Here is a 25,882-nt window from a genome sequence, read left to right as displayed (position 1 = left end):
GCCCTAGACGGTTGGTGGTGTTCGGAGCTCAATCATTGTGGTGTAAAGCTCCGGGCAAGCGTCGGGGTCTCCAATTAGGTTGTGGAGATCGCCCCGAGCAATTTGACGGGTACCGGTGACCGCCCCCAAGGGTTGCCAGAGTGTACGGGTTCGGTGACCGTCCCCAAGGGTTGCCATTTGTATGGGTTCGGTGACTGCCCTCAAGGGTCCCTTAGTGGAATCATGACATCTTGCATTGTGCGAGGGCGTGAGGAGATTACGATGGCCCTAGTGGCTTCTTGGGGAGCATTGTGCCTCCACACCGCTCCAAACGGAGATTAGCATCCGCAAGGGTGTGAACTTCGGGATACATCATCGTCTCCGCATGCCTCAGTTATCTCTTACCCGAGCCCTTTACTTATGCACTTTAATTTGTGATAGCCACATTGTTTCTTGTCATATATCTTGCTATCACTTTGTTGTTTATCTTGCTTAGCATAAGTTGTTGGTGCACATAGGTGAGCCTAGTTGTTGTAGGTTTTGTGCTTGACAAATTAACCGCTAGGTTTATTCTGCATTTGTTCAAGCCTAAACATAATTATTTTAAAGCGCCTATTCACCCCCCCCCCCTCTAGGCGACATCCTCGTTCTTTCACCTGGTCAAACTTTTCTGAGGTTTGACTTTTCAAAACATCCATATGCTTATGGACGTGAGAGAGTCCCTAACTAGAGAGAGAGAGAGTGAAATAGAAAGAGTGAGTGAAAAAAGTGTGTGTGCGTGTGTGAAAGAGACATGGACAACACTCGATAAAAGTCGAGAAAAAACGTGTGTGTCTTATGCAAACATATCACACATGCATCTTCGACAACGGAATCAAGGTGAGGAGATAGTGTGTGGTTGTTTGCAACCGAGAGAGCAAGACCCCTAGCACGTGGCCAAGAGGGGTCTGACAAACAAGGGAGAGAGGTCGAGAGAGACGTGCGGAGAAAATGCAGTCATGGGGAGGAGAGAGTGTATGTTTTTCATAGAGAGATCCCCTGGAGATCGTGATGGGACTACATGGGTGGGAGATCAAGTGCCAAGGTGTGTGCGCGATAGAAGATACCCCTAGAGATATCGAGATAGACGTATGGATGGAAGGAGACAATACGTGTGTTCCTGATGGCTAGTGAGAGATAATCATACTTAGGGGGGAGTGCTTGCGCCTATGACGGAGTGAGGGATTATGGTACTTATTAGCGGGGTGCATGTCACATAGAGAAAGAACAAGGGCGGAGAGTGTTGGATGGGTCTATATGTATAGCGCGAGCGAGACATGTGTATGTGTGAACCAGGGAGATATGAAGTTTGAGAGAGATTGAGGAGCCTCGATAAGGCTGAGTGGTGCGTCAGATAGCTGAGAGGGGGAAAGAGATATTCTATCCGCTCGATAATGCAGTGCATGTAAATTTTTTAGAAGTCAAACTTTGGAAACTTTGATCAGGTTTACGCAAATGTTATTTATATCTACAATACCAAAGATACATCATACAAAACTACATATCGTGGTGAATCTAATGGTATATGTTTGCCGTTCTAGATGTAATTGTTTTTCTCCAAGTACATGGTCAAACTTTGTAATGTTTGACTTTTCAATAAATCAATATGCTATGGACCGAGGAGAGTGCCTAAGTCGAGAGAGATCAAGTGCGTGTGAAGGAGAATGAGTAAGTGTGCAAAAAGAGTATGTGTGTGAAAGAGAAAGTGACAACAACCGATAAATTAGAGAGAGTGTGTGTTTTTTTGTTTCTTAGGCGAACATCTCACGCATGCATCTCCGAGATAGAAAAGCGAGGCGAGGAGATACACGAAGATAGCTAGTGTGTGATTGTTTGCAACGGAGAGAGACACCCCTATAGCACATGTCCAATAGAGGTCTGGCCAACAAGGAACAAAGGTCGAGAGGGACACATGGAGAACATGGACGCATGGGGAGGGCGAGAGGGTGTGTTTGTGATAGAGAGATCCCCTCGAGATCGTGAGGGGACTATATGGGTGGGAGATCAAGGGATGTGCGTGCGCGATAGAAAGATGCCCCAAGAGAAATCGAGATAGACCATGCACATATTTGTGATGGAGACTAAGATTAGCTAGTCATATACATATAGGGGGGACTGCGTGTGCCTACAATTGAGTGAGAGACCATCATACTTGGCTAGCTAGGCATGAGATTGTGTGTGAGTGCGTGTGAGATGGAGAGAGAACAAGGGAGAGAGATGGATTTTTAGATGGGCCTATCGAGTGCGAGTGAGATATGCATGTGTATGTGTGACCCAGGTAGATGGAGAGTTTGAGAGAGAGGGGGAGAGCTCCGAGACAACAGAGTGGTGCATGAGAGAGTTACGGGCAACGAGCCAAGGAATTTGTGTGTGTACGATGAGTGCACCCAAGATATCTAGCTTGGACTAGAGAATCATACATAGTGTGCGAGAGAGACCTATAGGTGGAGTATATATGCATGCGAACTAGCAAGACCCTCCACACACACACACAAAGAGAGAGAGAGAGAGAGAGAGAGAGAGAGAGAGAGATGGAGAGAAAGCGAGAGGGACCAACAAGGTTTGTGTGTTGGACGCGTGCGACAGAATTGAAGATTGTCGGCAAGAGAGAGAGAGAGAGAGAGAGAGAGAGAGAGCAGGAGTCCGGGAGAGGGGGAGGTCGTGTTTTATGCATCAAAGACTGATATAAACCATGTTTCGATATAAACTTGCATTCAAATATTTAAATTGGAGAACATGTTGTCTGTAATCCACACATGAACGGATATATGCGTATATCAAACAAGTTCATTAATTTGACTTTCAACATGTTCATGGAGTACTATAATACTGTATAACATGCTACTCGATTGAGGTGTTCAATTTTGGATTTAGTTCACTATTTTGACCTGGTGAACGAGCTATTTCATTGAATCAAGATATTTCATTTTGGGTTTGATTCCCGTTTTTGAGTGGGTCAACTATTTGTCATATAGCAAATCGCTAGCAACGAGCATGTAAAAACACATTACTCCCGAGCATCATCTCTCCATCTAAAAAAGAAGTGGCAAGCTAATATTTCAAAATTTGATTCGAATCGACTTGGTAAGGTAGACGTGGATGCTCGTTCTCCCAAATTTTGAACAAACCATTAAACATCCTGTGCTCGGTGGAATTCGCCCGAGCAAATAAATGGGAGACACGAAATTACCGTCCTATGTGGGACACACATCAATTGGCCCATTGTACATCGAGGGTAGGTTCGTAACTTCATCCAAGCGCACCTTCTCCTTGGCCGAAATGACATGTGCCAAATAATTCATAAACCATGGTCAGCAAAACACGCTCTCCTCACCCGAAGTAGCTCGCGTCCACTATTTCAAAACATGCTCTCTTTGCCCGAAATCGCTCGCGCCCACTATATTTCAAAACACGCCCTCCTCGCCCGAAATCGCTCGCGCCCACTATTTGGGGAGAAGCAATGTTACTCTACTATCCCCGACCCTCAGTACACAGACCCAAGCCGGGAAGCCTAAAGGCAGGGGTAGAACTGTAACTCCTCCTCACATTTCAGACAAATGCGTCCGTAAAACATGGTTCCACTCTCCTCCCAATCCCCCCCATTCATACCTCGTGGGCGCCAAATCACCTTCTCCCCAGAATCTCCCTTCTCCCGAGCCGCGAAACCTCAACCCCTCCTCCCTGGCGCCCCCACCGCACCAATTTCATAGCCGCCCTCCTCTCTAATGCCGGAGACGTTGTCCATTTGCCGTCGTGCACTGGGCCATGTGCCTCTTACTCCGTGTTGCTGGAGCTGCCTCGACGATGGCCGCGTGAACCGTACCGGAGCCGATTCACCCCCCCGTTGTTCACGGCGCCGGAGTGGCTCCAACTTCGGATCCGTCCAGAGTCCCGGTGTTGTTTCCCCATAGCCGTCGACCGTCGTGACATCGTTGTTTCCCAGCCGCCAGTCGCCACCGCAACCATGCCGGCCTCACCGACTCGGCAGCTGGACCTGCCTACTTCACCATGCCGCCAGATAGGTTGCACCCTCATCTCAAATCACTTTATTTAGGCGTCAGTTGTCTGAATTTTTATTCTGGGCTAATTGATTCCCAATGGGAAGTAGCACCCCTCGAGGCGGCGGAGCTCCTAGGCTGTCGGTTGGCCGGTGTCTAACGTAAGGGTGCGGGGCCGCAAGTTCACCGTGGAAAAAACGCTTAGATGGCTATCTTAGAGTTGTGTGGGTTGAAGGTACTGCCGCCGTCGGATCTGGATGACGGAGAGTCTTTGTGGATTGGCCTGGGGGTGGCGCAACCACGGCAGTGAGGTGGGGCGGGGAGCGGGGTTTTGGGTGGGGCCACGTACGGCGGAGGCAGGCTTCTCTGCCGTTGGTCGCTGGCTCTTCGGGGAAGATTCCTAACAGTGTCAGCCGGGAGGCACAAGACGACCATCAAGCCATCCGGCGTAGATCGGACAGTACCAAAATAAAATAAAATCATGTGACCCCAATTTATTCTTCAGCCAACAGACGTGTGACCACTCTCGTACCTTGCTGTTGATCTCTTAGTATTTCTTCAGATCAAAGAGATGTGTCGTTCTTAACATCATGCATTATCTGCATCTTCAGCCACACCGTCTTCCGACTCACCGCAGCTGCTCCAACAAGGGAAGCATACACCAGAAGGGAGCTATAGTCCCCACTCAACAGTTCCCTGCATCGAATGCGCGTGCCCGACATGGACAGCCACAACAACTGCAGGGCCATCGACAAGTCAGCACATGATGCTCACTCCTATGGATGGCGGCCAGATAGGTTGTACCCTCATCTTACTTGTGTGCAACATTTATGGCTTTGTTATTCATCTAAGCATGGAAAATAGATTATCACATTTCACTGTATATTCATGCTGATCTCTTACGGGTCTTGTTCAGGAGTTAACGATATTCCATAGTTCAGCTAAGATACTTGTTCTTTAGGGAACGTTGTTCCATAGTCATCATCCATCAGCCAATGCTATCCCACAGGCTGGTGATTATAGTATTATACCACTTCTAGTATTACCTATGTTGTTCTTTAATACTTTTGTGTGCCATCTAGTTAATCTCGAGTACAAATGATACATATTCTGTAGCTTTCATCTGTGTTCTTCCTTTAGTTTTTGAGACCTGTTGCTGCTAGTTAACCCCTGTCCTACTATTTATGTCATCTCCTACAGGCACTCATTACATAAATCTAACTACTAGTTGTCTTCCATGCATGTCAGATATAATTGCACACACTGATATATCCACAAGAACCTCACGGAGCAATGTAAAGGCCAATAAACTTGATGTCAATGATACCCAATATGATGGAACATGTAAAGGCAGTTCTTCAGAAGACTTACAGAAAGATGTTGAATCCTCTTCACCCCCACAAGGTCCTTGCTCTAACTTGGCCCATGATATGGGTACAACATGCATATAGTGTCCTGGAGTGTATTTACTCTGTTGCAATGCCATGTGCTTAGCATGCTAATCATGCATGTAAATATGTCATGCCTGTCTGTTTTTTAGTACCTATTCCATTCATGATAACATGTTTTCAAATTCAAGTACTGTCATTCTACTCTATCGCAATGCCATCTGCTTAATTTGGACATCATGCTTCTGAATATCTTATGCATTGTTATTCATCAGTATGTACTTCATCTGTCTACCATACCATGTTTTTTACATTGAAGTGATGTTCTAGTGCTCTGTTGCAATGCCATCTTAGTTTCCCAATCATACACATGTATGTTGCCTTAGTTTTTTCTGTACGTACTCCGCTAGCATACAATTTTACATTTAACTAGTGTTTTTTGCTGTGTTGTCCTATCGTATCCCTAGATCTTACACCATACTCCCTCCGTCCGGATTACATGTTGCCGAAATGGATAAAAAATAATGTATCTAGAACTGAAATACGCCTAGACCCATCCATTTTTTCCGGATGGAGGGAATACATGTCAATATGTCATGCCTTTCTATTCTTCAGTACCTATTCCATCTCTCTGCTGTAGCATGTTTTATAATTGAAGCACCATTCTTCTATATAAGGCATGCAAGGGGAAGACGACTGTGTTAGAATCTGAAGGGTTACAAACCAGGTCTTTGCAAAAGATCCAAACGCCAGGAGATAATAAACCAACTCTAGTTTTTATAGATACTGCTCCAGCACAGAGAAACCCAACTCCTACTGATAATAAGCAGATTCCAGTGGCCAAAGAACTAGTCCGCTCCAGTCCAGCAAAAATATGTCAACTCCATTCTAAGAAGCATGTGCGTATCCTTGCATCATGAAATTTTATAGCATGCTGATCATATTTTCTACATGTTTCATACCCATCTCTCTTTTAGAAAATAAGCTTAATAGATAAAAGAATTTCTGCACTGGTATTGTCTATGAGGAAAGATTCTTGCGGGAATTCTCTGTGCTCCAATGCAGATGTAAGTACCTGTTGTATATCACTATATTTTTACATCATCATGTATTTTGTTAATCGGCGTGAATCCAACCTTTATCTGATCTAAATTTAGTTGTAGCAAAATGTATGATTAAAGGCCACAATGTTGATTTTTGTAAGGAAAACTGCCTGGTAGTTTTGCATCCTGAGCTGCATGAGTGTACTATCTCATATCAGTGGGTTTGATTACTTTGGTTCTGCAGTGGGTTTTCAGTGTTTTTTTACTGTGTTGTCCTGTCGTATACCTAGCTCTTATGTCATACTCCCTCCGTCCAGATTACATGTCGCAGAAATGGATAAAACTGGATGTATCTAGAACCGCAATACGCCTAGACCCATCCATTTATTTCCAGATGGAGGGAATACATGTCAATATGTCATGCCTTTCTATTCTTCAGTACCTATTCCATCTCTGTTGTAGCATGTTTTATAATTGAAGCACCATTCTTCTATATAAGGCATGCAAGGGGAAGACGACTATGTTAGAATCTGAAGGGTTACAAACCAGGTCTTTGCAAAAGATCCAAACGCCAGGAGATAATAAACCAACTCCATTTTTCATAGATACTGCTCCAGCATAGAGAAACCAAACTCCCACTGATAATAAGCAGATTCCAGTGGCCAAATAACTAGTCCGCTCCAGTCCAACAAACGAATGTCAACTCCATTCTAAGAAGCGTGTGCGTATCCTTGCATCATGAAATTTTATATCATTCTGATCATATTTTCTACATGTTTCTTACCCATCTCTCTTTTAGAAAATCAGGTTAAATGATAGAAGACTTCCTTCATTGGGATTGTATTCGAGGAAAATATCTTGCGGGAATTCTCTGTACTCCAATGTTGATGTAAGTACCTGTTGTATATAACTATATTTTTACATCAGCATGTATTTTGTCAATCGGCGTGAATCCAACCTTTATCTGATCTAAAATTAGTTGTAGCAAAATGTTAAAGGCGCCAATGTTGATTTTTGTAAAGAAAACTGTCTGGTAGTTTTGCATACTGAGCTGCATGAGTGTACTATGTCATAGCATGCACATTACTGAATTGTAGTGCTTCTCTGGTTGCCCATTCATTCATTGTGTCAATGTTGCTTTCGTATTACCTTACCTGGCTAATGATAGTTGTGCCATATTGTGTTAATTTGGTGTCGGCTAGTTGTCCAAACGTTCATTGTGCCAATGTTGCTTTCCTATTATCTGACTTGGCCAATCATAGCAATGCTAGTGTCTTAATTTGGTGCAGGCTGCTGAAGATAAGAAGACAAACTCTGAAAACAGCAAGGCAACCCCATTGTTTCTTTCCAATAAATCTAGGCCAGGTAATATGGCAATAACTCATAATTAATCTGTTTGGTTCCCCTCCTAATTTATGTTATGATGCAGTGGTCGAGACACTCTCCACTATCAATAATACAAGCATGCCAAAATCTCCATCTGAATCTGTTCAGTATCCTCTGTCTCGAATGCAATGGAAAAATGTATGTTTGTGAACCAATTAATGGCTGAAGGAATGATGGAAATGGTGGAGGAATCAGAGGTGCAGAGTCGTGCGACACAACAACTGATCAATGTTTTCAGAGATAGTGTAGCAAAGCAGCAAGAACTTGCCCACATGCTTATGGGCGTCATTCGTTCTGAGGTTGCAGATTGTGACGTTGTAGATCGTTAGGTTATGTTCATTTATTTGCACTGCCATCTATCTTTGATTGGCCAGTGGATGTAATTTCCTGTAATATATGCTGGATGTGCAACATTTTTCCCTGTTGCCGTACCTTTGCTTGATCGGTTTTGGTCCCGTACATAATTGCTCGTCGTAATGGGCTCAAATTTTCTACTTTGGCCTAAAGACATGTACGAACTTTAGCGGGCCCATTAAGTTAATGGGCCGTTACCAGGCCGAAAGTTAATGGTCGGCCCTCTTAACTCCTGGGTCATTAATAGGCCGACATCGAAGCGGGCAACAGGTGGACCCAATTGATTTCACGGGCCGTTAATAGGACGTTACTAAGTTCGGGCTACATATGGCCCAACTATACCGTGGGCCTTTAGCAGGCCGAAAGAGACAATGGGATTGCACTGGACCATGAAGAGCATGGGCCGCTAAGAGGCCAAAAGTCAGGTCATACTGTAAATGGCCCAACTGTGTTGTGGGCCTTTAGCAGGCCGAAAGAGAAACCGGACTGGTACTGGATCATGAAGGGCATGGGTCGTTAAAAGGCCAAAACTAAGGTCCGACTACAAATGGCCCAACAGATATATGGGTTGTCAACTGGCTGAAAGACACATCGGGCCGGAAATTGGCCCAACACTTAAATGGGTCGCTAAAAGACCGAAACTCAGGTCCGACTACAAAAATGGCCCAACTGATTTATGGGCCGTCAACAGGCTGAAAGACACACCAGGCCGGAAATTAGCCCAACATTTAAATGGGTCGCTAAAAGGCCAAAAGATGTACATCGTGAAAATTGGCCCATCCACTGAATGGGTCGTTAACAGGCCGAAATCTCATCGAGCTGATATTGAGCCCAAATATATAGCGGGCTGTTAACGGGCTCGAACTGACGATGGGCTGCAATGGTGTCAAATCTTTAACGGGCTGTTGATTGGCCGAATTGGCACATCTCGTATGGGTCGTGGGCTTAAATGGACCTGACACAAGTAGGCCTTATATGGGCCAGCCTGCTAATTTTTACTGGGCCGATCTTTTTCACCGGAATGGGCCACTATTGGGCCGTGCCATGTGTCGACCTATCATAGGCGCCTCTCTGTCCAATGAGTGGATGACATCTGTCCCAACGGTGAGGCAACACGTGTTTCCTCCGGCCAATGATGATTCTACACGTGGAAAATCCCCATTGGTCCGGACCGTTAATGGGTTATCGGATCCAAAACCGGACCCGATAGCTTAACGACATTCCGTTACGGTGGATGCCACGTGTCGGTTACCCTTGACGAAAGCACTTCTGTGACGCGTGATTTATTGTCATGGAAGTGGACACTTCCATGATGATAATTTTGGTATGTCATGGAACACTTCTACGACAACACAGGTATGGCTATCTTGATTCTGTCATAAAATCGTCATGGATGTACATGCATGACAAAAAACGCGACCTAATGTGACAAACACGTATCATCACGGAAGTGTATTTTTCTTGTAGTGCCCGTAGCAGCCACGTAAAACTTGCAACAAAAAAATAGAGGACGTCTAACTTGTTTTTGCAGGGCATATTGTGATGTGATATGGTCAAGATGTGATTATATAAATTATTGTATGAGATGATCATGTTTTGTAACACAATTATCGGCAACTGGCAGGGTCCATATGGTTGTCGCTTTATTGTGTGAAATGCAACCGCCATGTAATTGCTTTACTTTATCACTAAGCGGTAGCGGTAGTCGTAGAAGCAATAGTTGGCGAGATGACAACGATGTGGCGATGGAGATCAAGGTGTCAAGCCGGTGACGATGGTGATCATGACGATGCTTTGGAGATGAAGATCAAAGGCACAAGATGATGATGGCCATATCATATCACTTATATTGATTGCATGTGATGTTTATCCTTTATGCATCTTTTTTTGCTTAGTACGGCGGTAGCATTATAAGATGATCTCTCACCAAATTTCAAGGTACAAGTGTTCTCCTTGAGTACGCACCGTTGCTATAGTTCTTCATGCCGAGACACCATGTGATGATCGGGTGTGATAAGCTCTACATTCACATACAACGGGTGCAAGCTAGTTTTGTACACGCAGAATACTCAGGTTAAACTTGACGAGCCTAGCATATGCTGATATGGCCTCGAAACACTGAGACCGAAAGGTTGAGCGTGAATCATATAATAGATATGATCAACATAGTGATGTTCATCATTGAAAACTACTCCATCTCACATGATGATCGGACATGGTTTAGTTGATATGGATCACATGATTATTTAGATGACTAGAGGGATGTCTATCTAAGTGGGAGTTCTTTAGTAATATGATTAATTGAACTTTAATTTATCATGAACTTAGTCCTGATAGTATTTGCATATCTATGTTGTAGATGAATTGCTCACGTATAGCTTCCCCGTTTTATTTATGATATGTTCCTAGAGAAAACTATGTTGAAAGATGTTAGTAGCAATGATGCGGACTAGCTCCGTAATCTGAGGATTATCCTCATTGCTGCACAGAAGAATTATGTCCTTGATGCACCGCTAGGTGACAGATCTGATGCAGGAGCAGATGCAGATGTTATGAACATTTGACAAGCTCGATATGATGACTACTTGATAGTTTAGTGCACCATGCTTTATGTCTTAGAACCGGGACTTCAAAAAATTGAATGCCATGGAGCATATGAGATCTTCCAAGAGCTGAAAATGATATTTCAGACGCATGCCTGTGTTAAGAGGTACGAGACCTCTGACAAGTATTATGCCTACAAGATGGAGGAGAATATCTCAACCAGTGAGAATGTGCTCAGAATGTCTGAGTACTACAATCGCTTGAATCAAGTGGGAGTTAATCTTCCAGATAAGATAGTGATTAACAGAGTTCTCTAGTCACTATCACCAAGTTACTGGAACTTTGTGATGAACTATAATATGCAAGGGATGACAAAAACGATTCCCCGAGCTCATCGTGATGCTGAAATTAGCGAAGGTAGAAATCAAGAAAAGCATCAAGTGTTGATGGTTGACAAGACCACTAGTTTCAAGTAAAAGGGCAAGGGAAAGAAAGGGAACTTCAAGAAGAATGGCAAGCAAGTTGCTACTCTCATGAAGAAGCCCAAAGCTAGACCCAATCCTGAAACTGAGTGCTTCTACTGGAAAGGAAATGGTCACTAGAAGAGGAACTGCCCTAAATACTTGGCGGATAAGAAGGATGGCAAAGTGAACAAAAGTATATATGATATACATGTTATTGATGTGTACTTTACTAGTGTTCATAGTAGCCCCTGGGTATTTGATACTGGTTCAGTTGCTATGATTAGTAACTTGAAACAGGAGTTACAAAATGAACAAAGACTAGTTGAGGGCAAGGTGACGATGTGTGTTGGAAGTGATTCCAAGGTTGATAAGATCACCATCGCACACTCCCTTTACCTTCGGGATTAGTGTTGAACCTAAAATAAATGTTATTTGGTGTTTGCGTTGAGCATAATATGATTGGATCATGTTTATTGCAATATGATTATTCATTTAAGTCAAAGAATAATTGTTATTCTGTTTACATGAATAATACCTTCTCAGGTCATACACCCAAAGGTGAATGGTTTATTGAATCTCAATCGTAGTGATACACATATTCGCAATATTGATGCCAAAAGATGCAAGGTTAATAATGATAATGCAACTTATTTGTGGCACTGCCATTTAGGTCATATTGGTGTAAAGCGCATGAAGAAACTCCATGCTGATGGGCTTTTGGAATCACTTGATGCTTGCGAACCATGCCTCATGGGAAAGATGACTAAGACTCCGTTCTCCGGAACAATGGAGCGAGCAACTGGCTTATTGGAAATAATACATACTGATGTATGCGATCCGATGAGTGTTGAGGCTCGCAGCGGGTATCGTTATTTTCTGACCTTCACACACGATTTGAGCTGATATAGGTATATCCACTTAATGAAACACAAGTCTGAAACATTTGAAAAGTTCAAAGAATTTTGGAGTGAAGTAGAGAATCATCGTAACAATAAAATAGAGTTTCTACGATCTGATCGCGGAGGCGAATATTTGAGTTACGAGTTTGGCCTTCAATTAAAACAATGTGGAATAGTTTCACAAACTCATGCCACCTAGAACACCATAGCATAATGGTGTGTCCGAACATCGTAACCGTACTTCATTGGATATGGTGCGATTTATGATGTCTCTTACCAATTTACCACTATCGTTTTGGGGTTAAGCATTAGAGACAGCTGCATTCACGTTAAATAGGGCACCATCTAAATCTGTTGAGACAACACCATATGAACTGTGGTTTAGCAAGAAACCTAAGCTGTCGTTTCTTAAAGTTTGGGGTTGTGATGCTGTGATGGCCTGGCTTATTAGGGATGATAGACTACTCATATCAATAAGAAATTCCTTCTTTTCCGGGAGCCCATTCAGACAGAACTCCCAAGTTAAGCGTGCTCAGCTTGGAGTAGTGTCAGGATGGGTGACCGACCGAGAAGTTGCTCCCGGGTGCGCACGAGTGAGGACAAAGTGCGTAGAAAAGACTAGTATTGATTTGTAGGGCCAGTCTAGATCCCGCCAGGAGTAACGACCACCGGCGGGTGTGTCCGGCCGTTACAAGTTGGTATCAGAGCCGACCCTCGCGGTTACACGGATGGTTGCAGATAGGTGCGTGGTCATGTTATTCATGAAGTTTGTGACCCGTCATGGCACATGGCATGGCACATGTACTGGACTGGAAGCACAGACGTATGTGCCAAGAGGGAACGTTCCCGTGGCCCGACGAGGACGTTGGTTCCTCTGAGTGGGGGTGTATATGATGGCCTGGCTTATTAGGGATGATAGACTACTCATATCAATAAGGAATTCCTGCTTTTCCGGGAGCCCATTCGGACAGAACTCCAAAGTTAAGCGTGCTCAGCTTGGAGTAGTGTCAGGATGGGTGACCGACCAAAGTTAAGCGTGCTCAGCTTGGAGTAGTGTCAGGATGGGTGACCGACCGGGAAGTTGCTCTCGGGTGCGCACGAGTGAGGACAAAGTGCGCAGAAAAGACTAGTATTGATCTGTGGGGCCAGTCTAGATCCCGCCAGGAGTAACGACCACCAGCGGGTGTGTCCGGGGCTTTACAGATGCTTATGTGAAAAAGTTTCAACCTGATAAGCTCAAACTCAAATCGGAGAAGTGCATCTTCATAGGATACCCAAAAGAAACTGTTGGGTACACCTTCTATCACAGATCCGAAGGCAAGATCTTTGTTGCTAAGAGTGGATCCTTTCTAGAGAAGGAGTTTCTCTCGAAAGAAGTGAGTGGGAGGAAAGTAGAACTTGATGAGGTAATTGTACCTTCTCTCGAATTGGAAAGTAGCTCATCACTGAAATAAGTTCCAATGATGCCTACACCAATTAGTGAGGAAGTTAATGATGGTGATCATGAAACCTCAGATCAAGTTACAACCGAACCTCGTAGGTCAACCAGAGTACATTCCGCACCAGAGTTGTATGGTAATCCTGTTCTCGAAGTCATGTTACTAGACCATGACGAACCTATGAACTATGAGGAAGCGATGATGAGCCCAGATTCCGCGAAATGGCTTAAGGCCATGAAATCTGAGATGGGATCCATGTATGAGAACAAAGTATGGACTTTGATTGACTTGCCTAATGATCGGTGGGCCATTCAGAATAAATGAATCTTCAAGAGGAAGACGGATGATGATAGTAGTGTTATTATCTACAAAGCTTGAATTATCGCAAAAGGTTTTCGATAAGTTCAAGGTGTTGACTACGATGAGATTTTCTCACTCGTATCGATGCTTAAAAGTTTGTCTGAACCATGTTAACAGTTGCCGCATTTTATGAAATCTGGCAAATGGATATCAAAACTACATTCCTTAATGCATTTATTAAAGAAGAGTTGTATATGATGCAACCAAAAGGTCTTTTCAATCCTAAAGATGCTGACAAAGTGTGCAAGCTCCAGTGATCCATCTATGGACTGGTGCAAGTATCTCAAAGTTGGAATATACGTTTTGATAAGTTGATCAAAGCATATAGTTTTATACAGACTTGCGATGAAGCCTATATTTACAAGAAAGTGAGTGGGAGCACTACAACCTTTTTGATAAGTATATGTGAATGACATATTGTTGATTGGAAATGATGTAGAATTTCCTGGAAAGCATAAAGGAGAATTTGAAAAGAGTTTTTCAAAGAAATAATTACCTGTAAAGCTACTTACATATTGGGCATCAAGATCTATAAAGATAGATCAAGACGCTTGATAAGACTTTTGATGACTACATACCTTGATAAGATTTTAAAGGAGTTCAAAATGGATCAGTCAAAGAAGGAGTTCTTGCCTAAGTTGTAAGGTGTGAAATTGAGTAAAGACTCAAAACCCGGCCACAGCAGAAAATTTAAAGAGAATGAAAAGTCATTCCCTATGCCTTAGTCATAGGTTCTAGAAAGTATGCTATGTTGTCTACCAGACCTATTGTATACCTTAGCATGATTTTGACAAGGGAGTACAATAGTGATCTAGGAGTAGATCACCGGACAACGGTCAAAATTATCCTTAGAGGACTAAGGAAATATTTCTCAGTTATGGAGGTGATAAAAGAGTTCATCGTAAAGAGTTACATCGATGCACGCTTTTTACACCGATCTAGATGACTCTAAGTCTCGATCTAGATACACATTGAAAGTGGGAGCAATTAGCTGGAGTAGCTTCGTGCAGAGTATTGTAGAAATAGAAATTTGCAAAATATATACGGATCTGATTGTTGCAGACCCGTAGACTAAAGTTCTCTCACAAGAAAAACATGATCACTCTTTGGGTGTTAATCACATAGAGATGTGAACTAGATTATTGACTCTAGTAAACCCTTTGGGTATTAGTCGCATGAAGATGTGAACTAATCACATAAAGATGTGAACTATTGATGTGAGATCACATGATGATGTGAACTAGATTATTGACTCTAGTGCAAGTGGGAGACTGAAGGAAATATGCCCTAGATGCAATAATAAAGTTGTTATTTATATTTCCTTATATCATGATAAATGTTTATTATTCATGCTATAATTGTATTAACTGGAAACTTAGTACATGTGTGAATACATAGACAAACAGAGTGTCCCTAGTATGCCTCTACTTGACTAGCTCGTTAATCAAAGATGGTTAAGTTTCCTAGCCATGGACATGTATTTTCATTTGATGAACATGATCACATCATTAGATAATGATGTGATGGACAAGACCCATCTGTTAGCTTAGCACTATGATCGTTTAGTTTGTTGCTATTGCTTTCTTCATGACTTATACATGTTCCTATGACTATGAGATTATGCAACTCCCGAATACTGGAGGAACACTTAGTGTGCTATCAAACGTCACAATGTAACTGGGTGATTATAAAGATGCTCTACAGGTGTCTCCGATGATGTTTGTTGAGTTGGCAAAGATCGAGATTAGGATTTGTCACTCCGATAGTCGGAGAGGTATCTCTGGGCCCTCTCGGCAATGCACATCACTATAAGCCTTGCAAGCAATGTGACTAATAAGTTAGTTGCGGGATGTTGCATTACGGAACGATTAAAGAGACTTGCCGGTAACGAGATTGAACTAGGTATGATGATACTGATGATCGAATCTCGGGCAAGTAACATACCGATGACAAAGGGAACAACGTATGTTGTTATGTGGTTCGACCAACAAAAATCTTCGTAGAATATGTAGGAGCCAATATGGGCATCCAGGTTCCGCTATTGGTTATTGACCAGAGAGATGTCTCGGTCATGTCTATATAGTTCTCGAACCCGTAGGGTCCGCACGCTTAACGTTCGTTGATGATATAGTACTATATGAGTTATGTATGTTGGTGACCGAATGTTGTTCGGAGTCCTGGATGAAATCACGGACATGACGAGGAGCTCCGGGATGGTCCAGAGGTAAAGATTGATATATATGATGATATGGTTCGGCCAAGGGGTGAAGCCCATGATGCTTTAGGTCGGTGCAAAAGGAGTTTTGTAGAGGCCAGGGGGCCAAATGCCGAAGACCCTAGTGTCTGGCCCTCGGCCAGACGCCGAGGCCCATGTCGTCTGGGCCAGACGCCAAGGACTGTGGCGTCTAGTCCTGGAAGTCCGAGTAGGACTCTCCCTTGCGGGCAAAACCGATTTTGAGGAGGCCTTTACTCCAAATTTCAACCCAGGGCTCAACATATAAATAGAGGGGCTGGGCTAGCACCTGGAACACATCAAGAAACACCAAGCTGTGTGCCGGCAACCTTGTCCCCTCTAGTTTATCCTCTGTCATAGTTTTCGTAGTGCTTAGGCGAAGCCATGCAGAAATCGTTCTTCACCAACACCGTCACCACGCCGTCGTGCTGCCGGGACTCATCTACTACTTCGCCCCTCTTGCTGGATCAAGAAGGCGAGGCGTCATCAAGTAGAAGGTGTGCTGAACGTGGAGGTGCCGTACATTCGGTACTTGATCGGGACGGATCGTGAAGGTGCACGACTGCATCAACCGCGTTGATAGACGCTTCTGCTTTCGGTCTACGAGGGTACATAGACACACTCTCTCCCTCTCATTGCTATGCATCTCCTAGATAGATCTTGCGTGATCGTAGGATTTTTTTTGAAATACTGCGTTCCCCAACACCCTTCACCAGAGATCCACGGCGAGAGGGGTCGCCCACGACCCGCAGCGCCAGACGTGGCGCCAAGGCGTTGCTGCGAGGCAGCCGCCGCCGCCGCCACCTGCCGACCTGCACCACCACCATGCCGCCCGTCGCCCGATGCCACGCTGCCGTCGCTGGCCCACTCTGGAGTGCCGCCGCACCGCTACGCCCGGCATCCAGCGCAACATCCCCACCGGCGAGATCCGGCGCGCGCCGCACCTCCCGCGCAAGGAGATGAAATGGCCCCGCCGCCGCCGGCAACGACCGGGCTTCGCCCGCTCGTGCCCCTTGACGGTGGCGTTGGAGGAGAGAGAGAAGGAGAGGGGTGGCGGCGGCGGCGCTAGGGTTGCCCCCCGGACGCGCGCGGGAGCGTCGCGGGAGGGGAGGGGCCTATAGCTTTGAAGCCTTTGATCTGGTCTCTCCTCTCGGCTTCTCTTCTTTACACATCGCATGTATTATACGTTTTGCCGTTCTGATTTACATCTTCAGAGACCTTCATGACAAATCTGTCAGACATAGCAAAATATCAGTTGCTCAAAAAATAAATTTACATCACCATCATTTGCTGGAGCATATTATTTGGATCCAAATATCTTAAATAGCAGTTTTTTTATACCAAGCAGCAAACCAGCGACTAAAAAACGCCAAAGTGACCTAAATCTCAGCTTTGCCCCGTTGTCTCTGCGAAGAGCGATAGAGCTGCAGAGCAGAGCAGGATCATCGCCCCGCCGAGTTCGTATTATATACCGCCGCCGCCTTCTGTATTTTCGGGTAATTTCCCTTTTCTTCGCCGGCCTGGATTCCCCCCTTCTATTCCCCTTTACCTTGTTCTGTATGCGAGCCTACCTGTTGCCGCGGAAAGAGTAAGAGTTCCGCATCTAGAGTTCAAATTTCTATTCCTATTTCTGTTTCACGGTTGCCTATTGACGGTGTAGACACTCGCTATGCTCCATGGCCTAGCATGTTTTTACGAACTGGATAGATGTGCCCTAGCGAATCCGGTCCAGTGATGGCATCCATGCTCTTTAGTAAGCAAGTATGTTTTTCTTCTGAATTGCAATTAGCAATTAGCAAGGTACATTCTAAGCTTCAGATTGTGAACACTGAAATGTCCAACTTAAAAGACCGCATGAAATTTCCTCTCCATGTTCCTTTGATCAAGCCAGCAGCTCCTGCGTTTTTATGATCATCTTTACCATCTAGATTGCTGTCCGCAAATGCTTCAGAGCAATGGAAAAAATTGGAGATTGAGAGGAAAATCCTTGAGAGCTCCACGATATCTAGCTTGCAGCTTAGCTATTATAATCTTGATCTTCAGCTGAAGCTGTGCTTGTTATGCTTCTCTATATTCCCAGAAAATTCCATTATTAGCAAGAGGGCTATGATCCATTGGTGGATTGGTGAAGGGTTAGTAGAAGCCACAAGAAGTCAGACAACTGAAGATATTGGGAAGGAGTGCTTTGAGAAGTTGATCACTGCAGAGATGATTGAACCTGTATGTCATAAACGTAACTGTAGTGTGAACCAATGCAAGTTGCATCCTTGGATTCGGCGTATGTTGGTCACCGTTGCAAGGCAAGAACGATTTTTTGAATTTGATTCCGATGGCAATGCAACATGGGGCTTTTCAGGTACTCGCCGTGCTTGTCTAGTAGGAGAACATATTCAGGCAACAGAAACGGCACCACTCAGAAATCAGTCCAATCCAGATTACCTTCTTGCAATATTCAATGTGAGCGAGCAATACCTCCAGTTCGACAAGAATTGGTTCTTGGATTTGAGGAAGGTCGAAGTTCTCCAACTAGGTCGGTGGCATAACTTGTACCGATACCATATTGAGGTTGACAGCACTGAATATTTGGAAGGGTTGCAGTCATGCAAACAATTGAAATATCTTTGTCTGCGGGGTATCTCCCGTATCGCAGAGCTTCCTGCTTCAATCGGCGCACTCTCAAATCTCAGGATCTTGGATCTTCATGCTTGTCATAACCTTGAGAGGCTTACTGAGAGCATCACGTCTCTTCAGATGCTGACCCACCTGGACGTTTCAGAATGCTACCTTTTGGAGGGCATGCCAAGGGGCATTGGTTTGCTTACTGAACTCCAAGTGCTGAAAGGGTTTGTCATTGGTGGATCTACAGGCAAGTACAATTGTCAGGTAGCGGAGCTGATCAGGCTGGGCAAGCTGAAGAAGCTAAGCATATATATTGGAAGCAAAGTTCTAGTGACAGAAGACGAACTGCATGTAGTTGAGAACATCAAAGCCCTTCGTGTGCTGACAATTACATGGGCTGTGTTGCTGTCAAAGAAAGGAGCGGGCCAACAAGATTCTGCAGCAACAGCGTTGTTAAATTCGTTATCCCTTCCTCCCCATCTCGAAAAGCTAGACTTGCGTTGCTTCCCTGGTGAGAACATACCGGTTTGGTTGAGTCCGAGTAGGCTGTTGAGACTGCGGAGGCTCTACTTCACAGGAGGAATGCTGAGCACTTTTGGAGAGAAGAGCATGTCCGAGCAGTGGAACATTGAGATATTGCGTTTAAAGTTCTTGAATGACTTGGTACTACTCCCTCCATCACAGTTTAAAGGGCGTACCTCACATCTCTCTGGGCCCAAGGTCGCTAGCGATTGGCAGGAATAAATGATGCGCTGGAGCTGCGGTAGTTAAGGATATGTGCCTAATTAATCGCTAAACAAACGCATAGTAATCTCCCCGTCCAATAAAAGGCCTCGCACAGCCATGCATGCAAACAAAACCGATTCACACCTCCACCTAAAGTTTCAGTTCACACCATGCATGCGCACCAAGCGGAAGGAGTAATTTCAGCGGGCTAATTAATGACCTGCGCCCTATTTCCCTCTAATTGTGAAAAAAATTGGTTTTGGAGATACGCCCTTTAAAGTGTGATGGAGGGAGTAGAATGGACCCAGGTGAATGAGATGTTTCCAAACCTGACCTTCCTGGAGGTATTCAGATGTAGCAACATAGAATCTTTTCCTTGTGACAAGGATGGAGTGTGGATGAACTACGACACCCAGGAAACCAGAGAGTAGAACAAAGCACCAAATCAAGTGAGTTCTCATTATTACATATGTAATAAGTCAATTTCCGCCCTCAATGTTGAAACAAAAATACAAAGGAAAAAAAAGAGTGGAAAAAGGAGATGCACAAAGCCAGGTTATCCATTTGTTGTCTTAATTATTTGATTGCATATGTTGTACAGCTTATCAGCTACAGAATGTTGATAAATTTGAGCTTCATCAAACAAATATGTGGCCTATGGTTATGAACTTATGATGTAGGAACACAATAGTAATTCATCCATTTTTACTGATTTGTCATTCTTCTTTTCAGGCTTTTTCATGTGAGCGCATTGTCAGGAGAGAGTGATATATTGGAAAGCAAGTTTGATCAGAGTCTCTACCAAAGTTGTGCAAGTTATGGTCAGTCTCTCTCACACATGTTATTTCACGGCGTCATGCAGAAGTTTGTTACGGCCTTCAAGTGAAAATTTACCAGCCTTTTTAACTTTCTGCACAATGTATGTTTGTCTTGAATTTTTGTCACAATATATTTGTGAAAGCCATAAAGGTCTGACACCTGCACATTTTGTTTATGAGGAAACCAGAAGCACTGAACATTCAATTCTACGTGGGTTCAAACTTATTTTGCAGGGAGAAATGGTACATGCCTGTAGATCTTCTTCTCACAGCCATTCATAAGAATTTATGCCATAACTTTCATGTGACAAATCCATAAAATTCATATACAGTTGCTATGTAGTTTTCTTTTGGTCCATGACAGGCATATTGCCTACTTTACATTTCCACTACTCAAGCTTAAGTTCCTGGCTAGAAGTTGATGGTGCTAACGTTAGACTTTTTGCGAAGATGTCTGCCATTGCCTTGGCCATTGACGGTAGCCCACCACAGGTCTGAAGAATTTCCTCTTTCAGGTTGTTAATAGCTGCGAGATCGACGCTGTCTTTCCTTGTTCAGAGCATCCATAAAGATCGCCCAGGCGCTCTCTCTGTCGGCCAGCGGCTCCACACGGTACACACTACCCTTCCTCACCATCATCTCTGCTGCCTGCTCCTGCCGGCTGGTAACGACCACAACTCCACCTCTCTCTTTGGGCAACCCAAGCATAAGGCCATTTTGCAATTGTTCGCCCCTCGACAAGGCATTTTCATGGCCTGCGATGTCGGCGTACCAGTCGTCGACGTTCCAGACATCGTCGAATACTATGAGGTACCGCTTCCCCTTGAGCTGCTCATGGACAGCTACCTCCAGGTCTCCCAGGCTATCAATGGCCAGTATGAACTCCTCTTCAAGTCCGAGGGCCATAAGTATGCTCTGCAAGACTTCATTGCGCACGTCCTTGCCAATGCAAGAGGTGCGCGACAGGCACACCCAGATCCTGGGGAAGAAGCGGCGCCTGGCCATCGGGCTGTTGAACACGAGCTGCGCGAGCGCAGTCTTCCCGATGCCGCCCATGCCGACGATGCCGACGCCTGTAAGTCGTCCGGGGCTGCTGTCCCCGAACGCCCTGGACTCTAGCTCCGCGAGCTGTTGGTCGAATCCGTAGATCCTGCTCTCCTCAACCCAGGAAGTAGTCCAGCGGCTGAACCCGGCGGTGGTGGTGCTCTCCTGCTGCAATGCTGCAGCATCGCCGTTGGGGTCGTCGTTCTGGACACATTGCAGGACTCTGCGCTTCACGGCGATCACCCGCTGCTTGACCTTGTTGGAAAGCCACGCTTCGGAGGGGGAGAAGAAGCAGCTCCGCGTGTTTGGCCGGTTGGTGAGCACGCGGCACTGCGAGAGCAGGCTATTGAGTTCGTACATGCACTCTCGGAGCTCATCGGCGTTGGTGGAAGAAATGGCTGCCTTCTCCAACCCGGCCCTCATGTCGTAGAAGTGGGAGCTGAAAGGGAGCTCCGCGGCTCCCTCCTCCGCCATGCTATCAACGAACTTTCTAACCAGAAACTGCGCCACCATGGCCATCGACCCCTTCGGCTTTTCCGGTCAGAAATTGCTCGTAAGAAGGTAGTTTGATGGAGGATTTTTCAGTTGTTGATTGATGGATTCACAGGATAATCAAGGGATAAAGAGGGGGGAGCTAACTGAACCATGAGGGGCGCAGAGACCAAGACAGTGACGGCCCTTAACTTATAGTGCCAACTTGTTTCTTCTTCCAAGACGCGTACATGTCCCATTTGAAATCATTAAGAAAACCAATGACGCCTGAGGTTGACCCCATGGAAGACCAGGAGCCAAGTCTCCCCACGAGCATAAGGATACGATGATCCTGGAGAAGTGCCAGCCGCCGGAGTGGAAGGCAGAGATGGAGGGGAACGGCATGAGCACACAATCCATGGGAGGCCTGTTCACTGTGTGGAACGAGTGGGAAATCCGCGTGCTTGTGCTCACCAGCCTCGCGCTGCAGGTGTTCCTCCTCTTCTCCGCCGGCATCCGGAAGCGCAACGTCTCCGCCTTGCTCAGCGTGCTGCTCTGGCTCGCCTACCTGCTCGCGGACTCCATTGCCATCTACGCGCTCGGGTACCTCTCCCAGACGCGCGTGCCCAGAGGCGCCTGCGACGATGCACAGTTGCTCTTCAACCGCAACCACCGCATCCAGGTCTTCTGGGCGCCATTCCTGCTCCTTCACCTTGGTGGTCAGGACACCATCACCGCTTTCTCCATTGAAGATAACGAGCTCTGGAAGCGTCACCTGCTCAGCCTGCTGTCGCAGGTATGGTTAATTTCTCCAATCTTTTGCACTTCAGACAGAGTTAGTACTGCTCACTTCACAAACTTGAAACAACCAAGCCTTGCCTTGTCTTGTGTTATAACAGGTTGCCCTTGCTGTCTACGTCTTCTCCAAGTCGCGCCCTGGTGCCGATATCCTATACCCGGCCGTGTTCATGTTCCTGAGCGGCATTCTTAAGTACGGCGAGAGGACATGGGCGCTCAAGTGCGCCAGCATGGACAACCTGCGGAGCGGCATGGTCACCATGCCGGACCCGGGCCCCAACTACGCCAAGTTCATGGAGGAGTATCGCTTCACACGTGAGGCGGGGCTCCGGGCGGAGATCATCATCGAGTCAGAGCGACGTGCTGGGGTCACCGCCCCGGCAATCACAGAGGAGACCGTGCCTTACGCCACGGTCATCACCGAGGCGCGGCGCTTCTTCGTGACCTTCAAGCGCCTGTTCGTGAACCTCATCCTCAGTTTCCAAGACCGTACCATGAGCCAGGCCACGTTTCTGCGGCTGATGCCGGAGCAGGCGTACAAGATCATCGAGATCGAGCTGTCCCTCATGTATGACACCCTGCATTCCAAGGCGGCGGTGATGCACACCTGCTATGGCCGCCTGTTCCGCTGTGTCACGCTCGTCTCCACGACGACAGCGTGCGTATTCTTCAATGTGCTACACAAGGGTCGACGCGGGTCGTATGACGGCATCGATGTCCTCATCACCAATCTGTTATTCGGAGGAGCGCTTTGCTTGGAGGTTTCTGCCATTGGTATGATGCTTGTATCATACTGGACATACGCAGCTCTGAAAGGTTCCATCTGCCATTCGCTGAGCCATCTAATCCTCCGGTGCATAAAGTATTTCCGGCCAGAAAGCCGGGCGAAGTGGTCCAATTTGATGGCGCAGCACAACCTCATCAGCTTTTGCCTCCATGACAAACCAACGCTGATCACCAAGATCCTGACGCTGCTCGGACTCAAAGGGCACTGGGACAGTTGGCTATACATCTGGCACATAGACGTGTCGTCCGAGCTGAAGATCTCGGTGTTCAGGGAGCTGAAAGACAAGGCGCTCAGCATCGTCGACACTGAGAGTTACCGCAAGTTCAGCAACCACAGGGGCCAGTGGGCGCTCCAGTGCAAGGGCTACTACAAGGAGCTCGGCTGGAGCGTCGAGGCGGAGTTCGACGAGAGCATTCTCCTCTGGCACATCGCCACGGACCTCTGCTTCTACTCGGACGACGACAACGACGACGCCAAGCTCACCGAGTATGTCAGCATCAGCAGGGCGGTGTCGAACTACATGCTTTTCCTGCTCGTGGCCCGGCCGTTCATGCTGACTGCGGGCATCGGGCAGATCCGGTTCGGCGACACGTGTGCGGAGGCCAAGAACTTCTTCGGGCGGGAGGCCGCACGCCCGGATGAGCGTGCCGCGGCAAGGATGGTGCTGGAGGTGAACGCGGAGATTGCGCCGAGGGACGTGAAGGGGGACAGGAGCAAGTCGGTGCTGTTCGACGCGTGCCGGCTGGCCAAGTCGCTGCTGGAGCTGCCGCCCGGCAAGAGGTGGCGGCTCATTCGCGTGGTGTGGGTGGAGATGCTCTGCTACGCCGCGAGCAAGTGCCGGAGCAACTTCCACGCCAAGCAGCTGAGCAACGGCGGCGAGCTGCTCACCGTCGTCTGGTTCTTGATGACGCACCTGGGGATGGGCGAGCAGTACCGGATAGAGGCTGGGCATGCAAGAGCTAAACTAATTGTAGAGAAGAACTGAGATTGAGAAGATCGCCAAAGGGTGGTGTACTCTGTAGACTGTAGTCTGTGCTATCTTCAAAAATTCTTAGGTGATATGTGCGCTTTCAAATAACTTGAATTGATCTTGTCAGTTTGGTGAATTGGAAGGTATTGGCAATACGGATGTACTCCCTCGGTTCCACTGAAACCAGTATAGTACGAGGTGGGAATATCACATGATACCACACTTCACATGACAACATGGCACCACTCTCTAGATATGTTTATACAATACCTTAAATTTTCAGACCCAAATTCGAAATATACAATGAGAAACAAAGGGGGCAAATCTAGCATGAACACCATTCACAATTGAATTTGTCTTCTTTGTTTCTCCGTGTGCATTTCGAATTTGGGATTGTAAATTTTAGAGATTGTAGACTCATATGTTGTTAACATTCAGAATTTTTTCTCATTCTTTGTTTAGAAACTTGCAAATTTGAATTTTTTAGCGGTTGTATCATGGTATCGCGATCATGCAGAGCATGCATAGCACATGAACGAAGTCGAGTCAACGAACCAAGCGCCATACGGCTAGATCTACGCAGAACGAGTATGTAAGTGGGCCCCGACGACTAAGTTAAGCCAGCAAATCATGAAACACACGATCTAGCGGGCTGACCGGCGGTGTGCCCCTCCACTCCACCACCACCCGCCACCGTGACCTGACGCACCTCACTATATACCGGTACTGCGCTGGGCTGACATCTCCCTATCCCCTCCAAGGCGTTCGAACTTGTGTGTACCTGCCGGCGAGCGCCATGTCCCAAGTGCCGAACGCCGAGCGCGACGGCTTCACCTGCGGCACGCTGTTCACGTGCCTCTGCCTCCCAGGACTCTCCAAGAAGAAGCCGGAGGAAACCGGCGAGAGTCGGCAGCCAGCGGCGCCGGAACAGGACCGGCGCACGGAGCAGGAACCCCCGCAGGTGCTGCTAACCCGCGCGGCGTCCCTGGAGAAGCTCGAGTGCTCCTCGCTCTACTCCGGCAGCAACATCGTCTTCGACTTCCTGGTGGAGCCGGGGGGAAGGGACGACCGTGGCGCCGTCCATGGATACTGCCCGTCGCCGTGCTTCGACCTGCCGGTGGAGCTGATAGGGGCCGGCGAACGATGCGGCGTCGTCGCCAACGACGCGCCGGTCACGTCCGCCTTCGTGTTCGACGGCCACCGAGATGGCGCAGCTCTGAAGAGGATGGCGTCGTGCCTGGCGTCCAGCGTACCGACGGGCGGCGAGGCGCGGCCGACGCATCTCGTGAGGTTCCTGTCCGCGTCGGGTTGTGCCGTGCCGGTGCGGCCTCCCGTGACGTCTTTCGGTGGCCCGGCAAAGGGGGGCGGCGGTTGACGAGTCGTGCCCGCGGTGGCATACAACGTGAAGCCGAAAACGATGCGAGAGGAAAACCGTCGTTTGCATGAAGTTGGTGTCGCATTTGGTTTTCACAATTTTGACAAAAAGAAATTCAATTCCCCAGGCCATCTTTTTTTAGCACAAT

General features: G+C 46.5%; 3 protein-coding genes and 1 pseudogene across 3 annotated transcripts; 3 read left to right on the top strand and 1 right to left on the bottom strand.

Annotated features, from left to right (window-relative positions):
* The first annotated feature begins 17,933 nt into the window (after nt 1–17,933).
* LOC119269276 (disease resistance RPP13-like protein 4) lies at nt 17,934–20,461 on the top strand. Its single transcript, XM_037551071.1, has 2 exons — nt 17,934–19,920; nt 20,204–20,461. Exon 1 carries the CDS (start codon nt 18,233–18,235, stop codon nt 19,487–19,489), a length of 1,257 nt encoding a protein of 418 aa, XP_037406968.1. The 5' UTR covers nt 17,934–18,232; the 3' UTR covers nt 19,490–19,920; nt 20,204–20,461.
* Nucleotides 20,462–20,586: 125 nt separating this feature from the next.
* Nucleotides 20,587–21,852, bottom strand: LOC119269277 (annotated as a pseudogene).
* A 98-nt stretch (nt 21,853–21,950) lies between these two features.
* Nucleotides 21,951–24,591, top strand: LOC119269275. The gene is made up of 2 exons (XM_037551070.1): nt 21,951–22,600; nt 22,704–24,591. Exons 1-2 carry the CDS (start codon nt 22,151–22,153, stop codon nt 24,372–24,374), a joined length of 2,121 nt encoding a protein of 706 aa, XP_037406967.1. The 5' UTR covers nt 21,951–22,150; the 3' UTR covers nt 24,375–24,591.
* Nucleotides 24,592–25,155: 564 nt separating this feature from the next.
* Nucleotides 25,156–25,817, top strand: LOC119272581. The gene has a single exon (XM_037554047.1). It carries the CDS (start codon nt 25,156–25,158, stop codon nt 25,732–25,734), a length of 579 nt encoding a protein of 192 aa, XP_037409944.1. The 3' UTR covers nt 25,735–25,817.
* The last annotated feature ends 65 nt before the right edge of the window (nt 25,818–25,882 follow it).

Source organism: Triticum dicoccoides, chromosome 3A (genome assembly GCF_002162155.2).
Source record: "Triticum dicoccoides isolate Atlit2015 ecotype Zavitan chromosome 3A, WEW_v2.0, whole genome shotgun sequence".
Lineage (NCBI taxonomy): Eukaryota > Viridiplantae > Streptophyta > Magnoliopsida > Poales > Poaceae > Triticum > Triticum dicoccoides.
The sequence above is the reverse complement of the archived record's forward strand: the minus strand, read 5'-3'. Positions and strand labels throughout refer to the sequence as shown.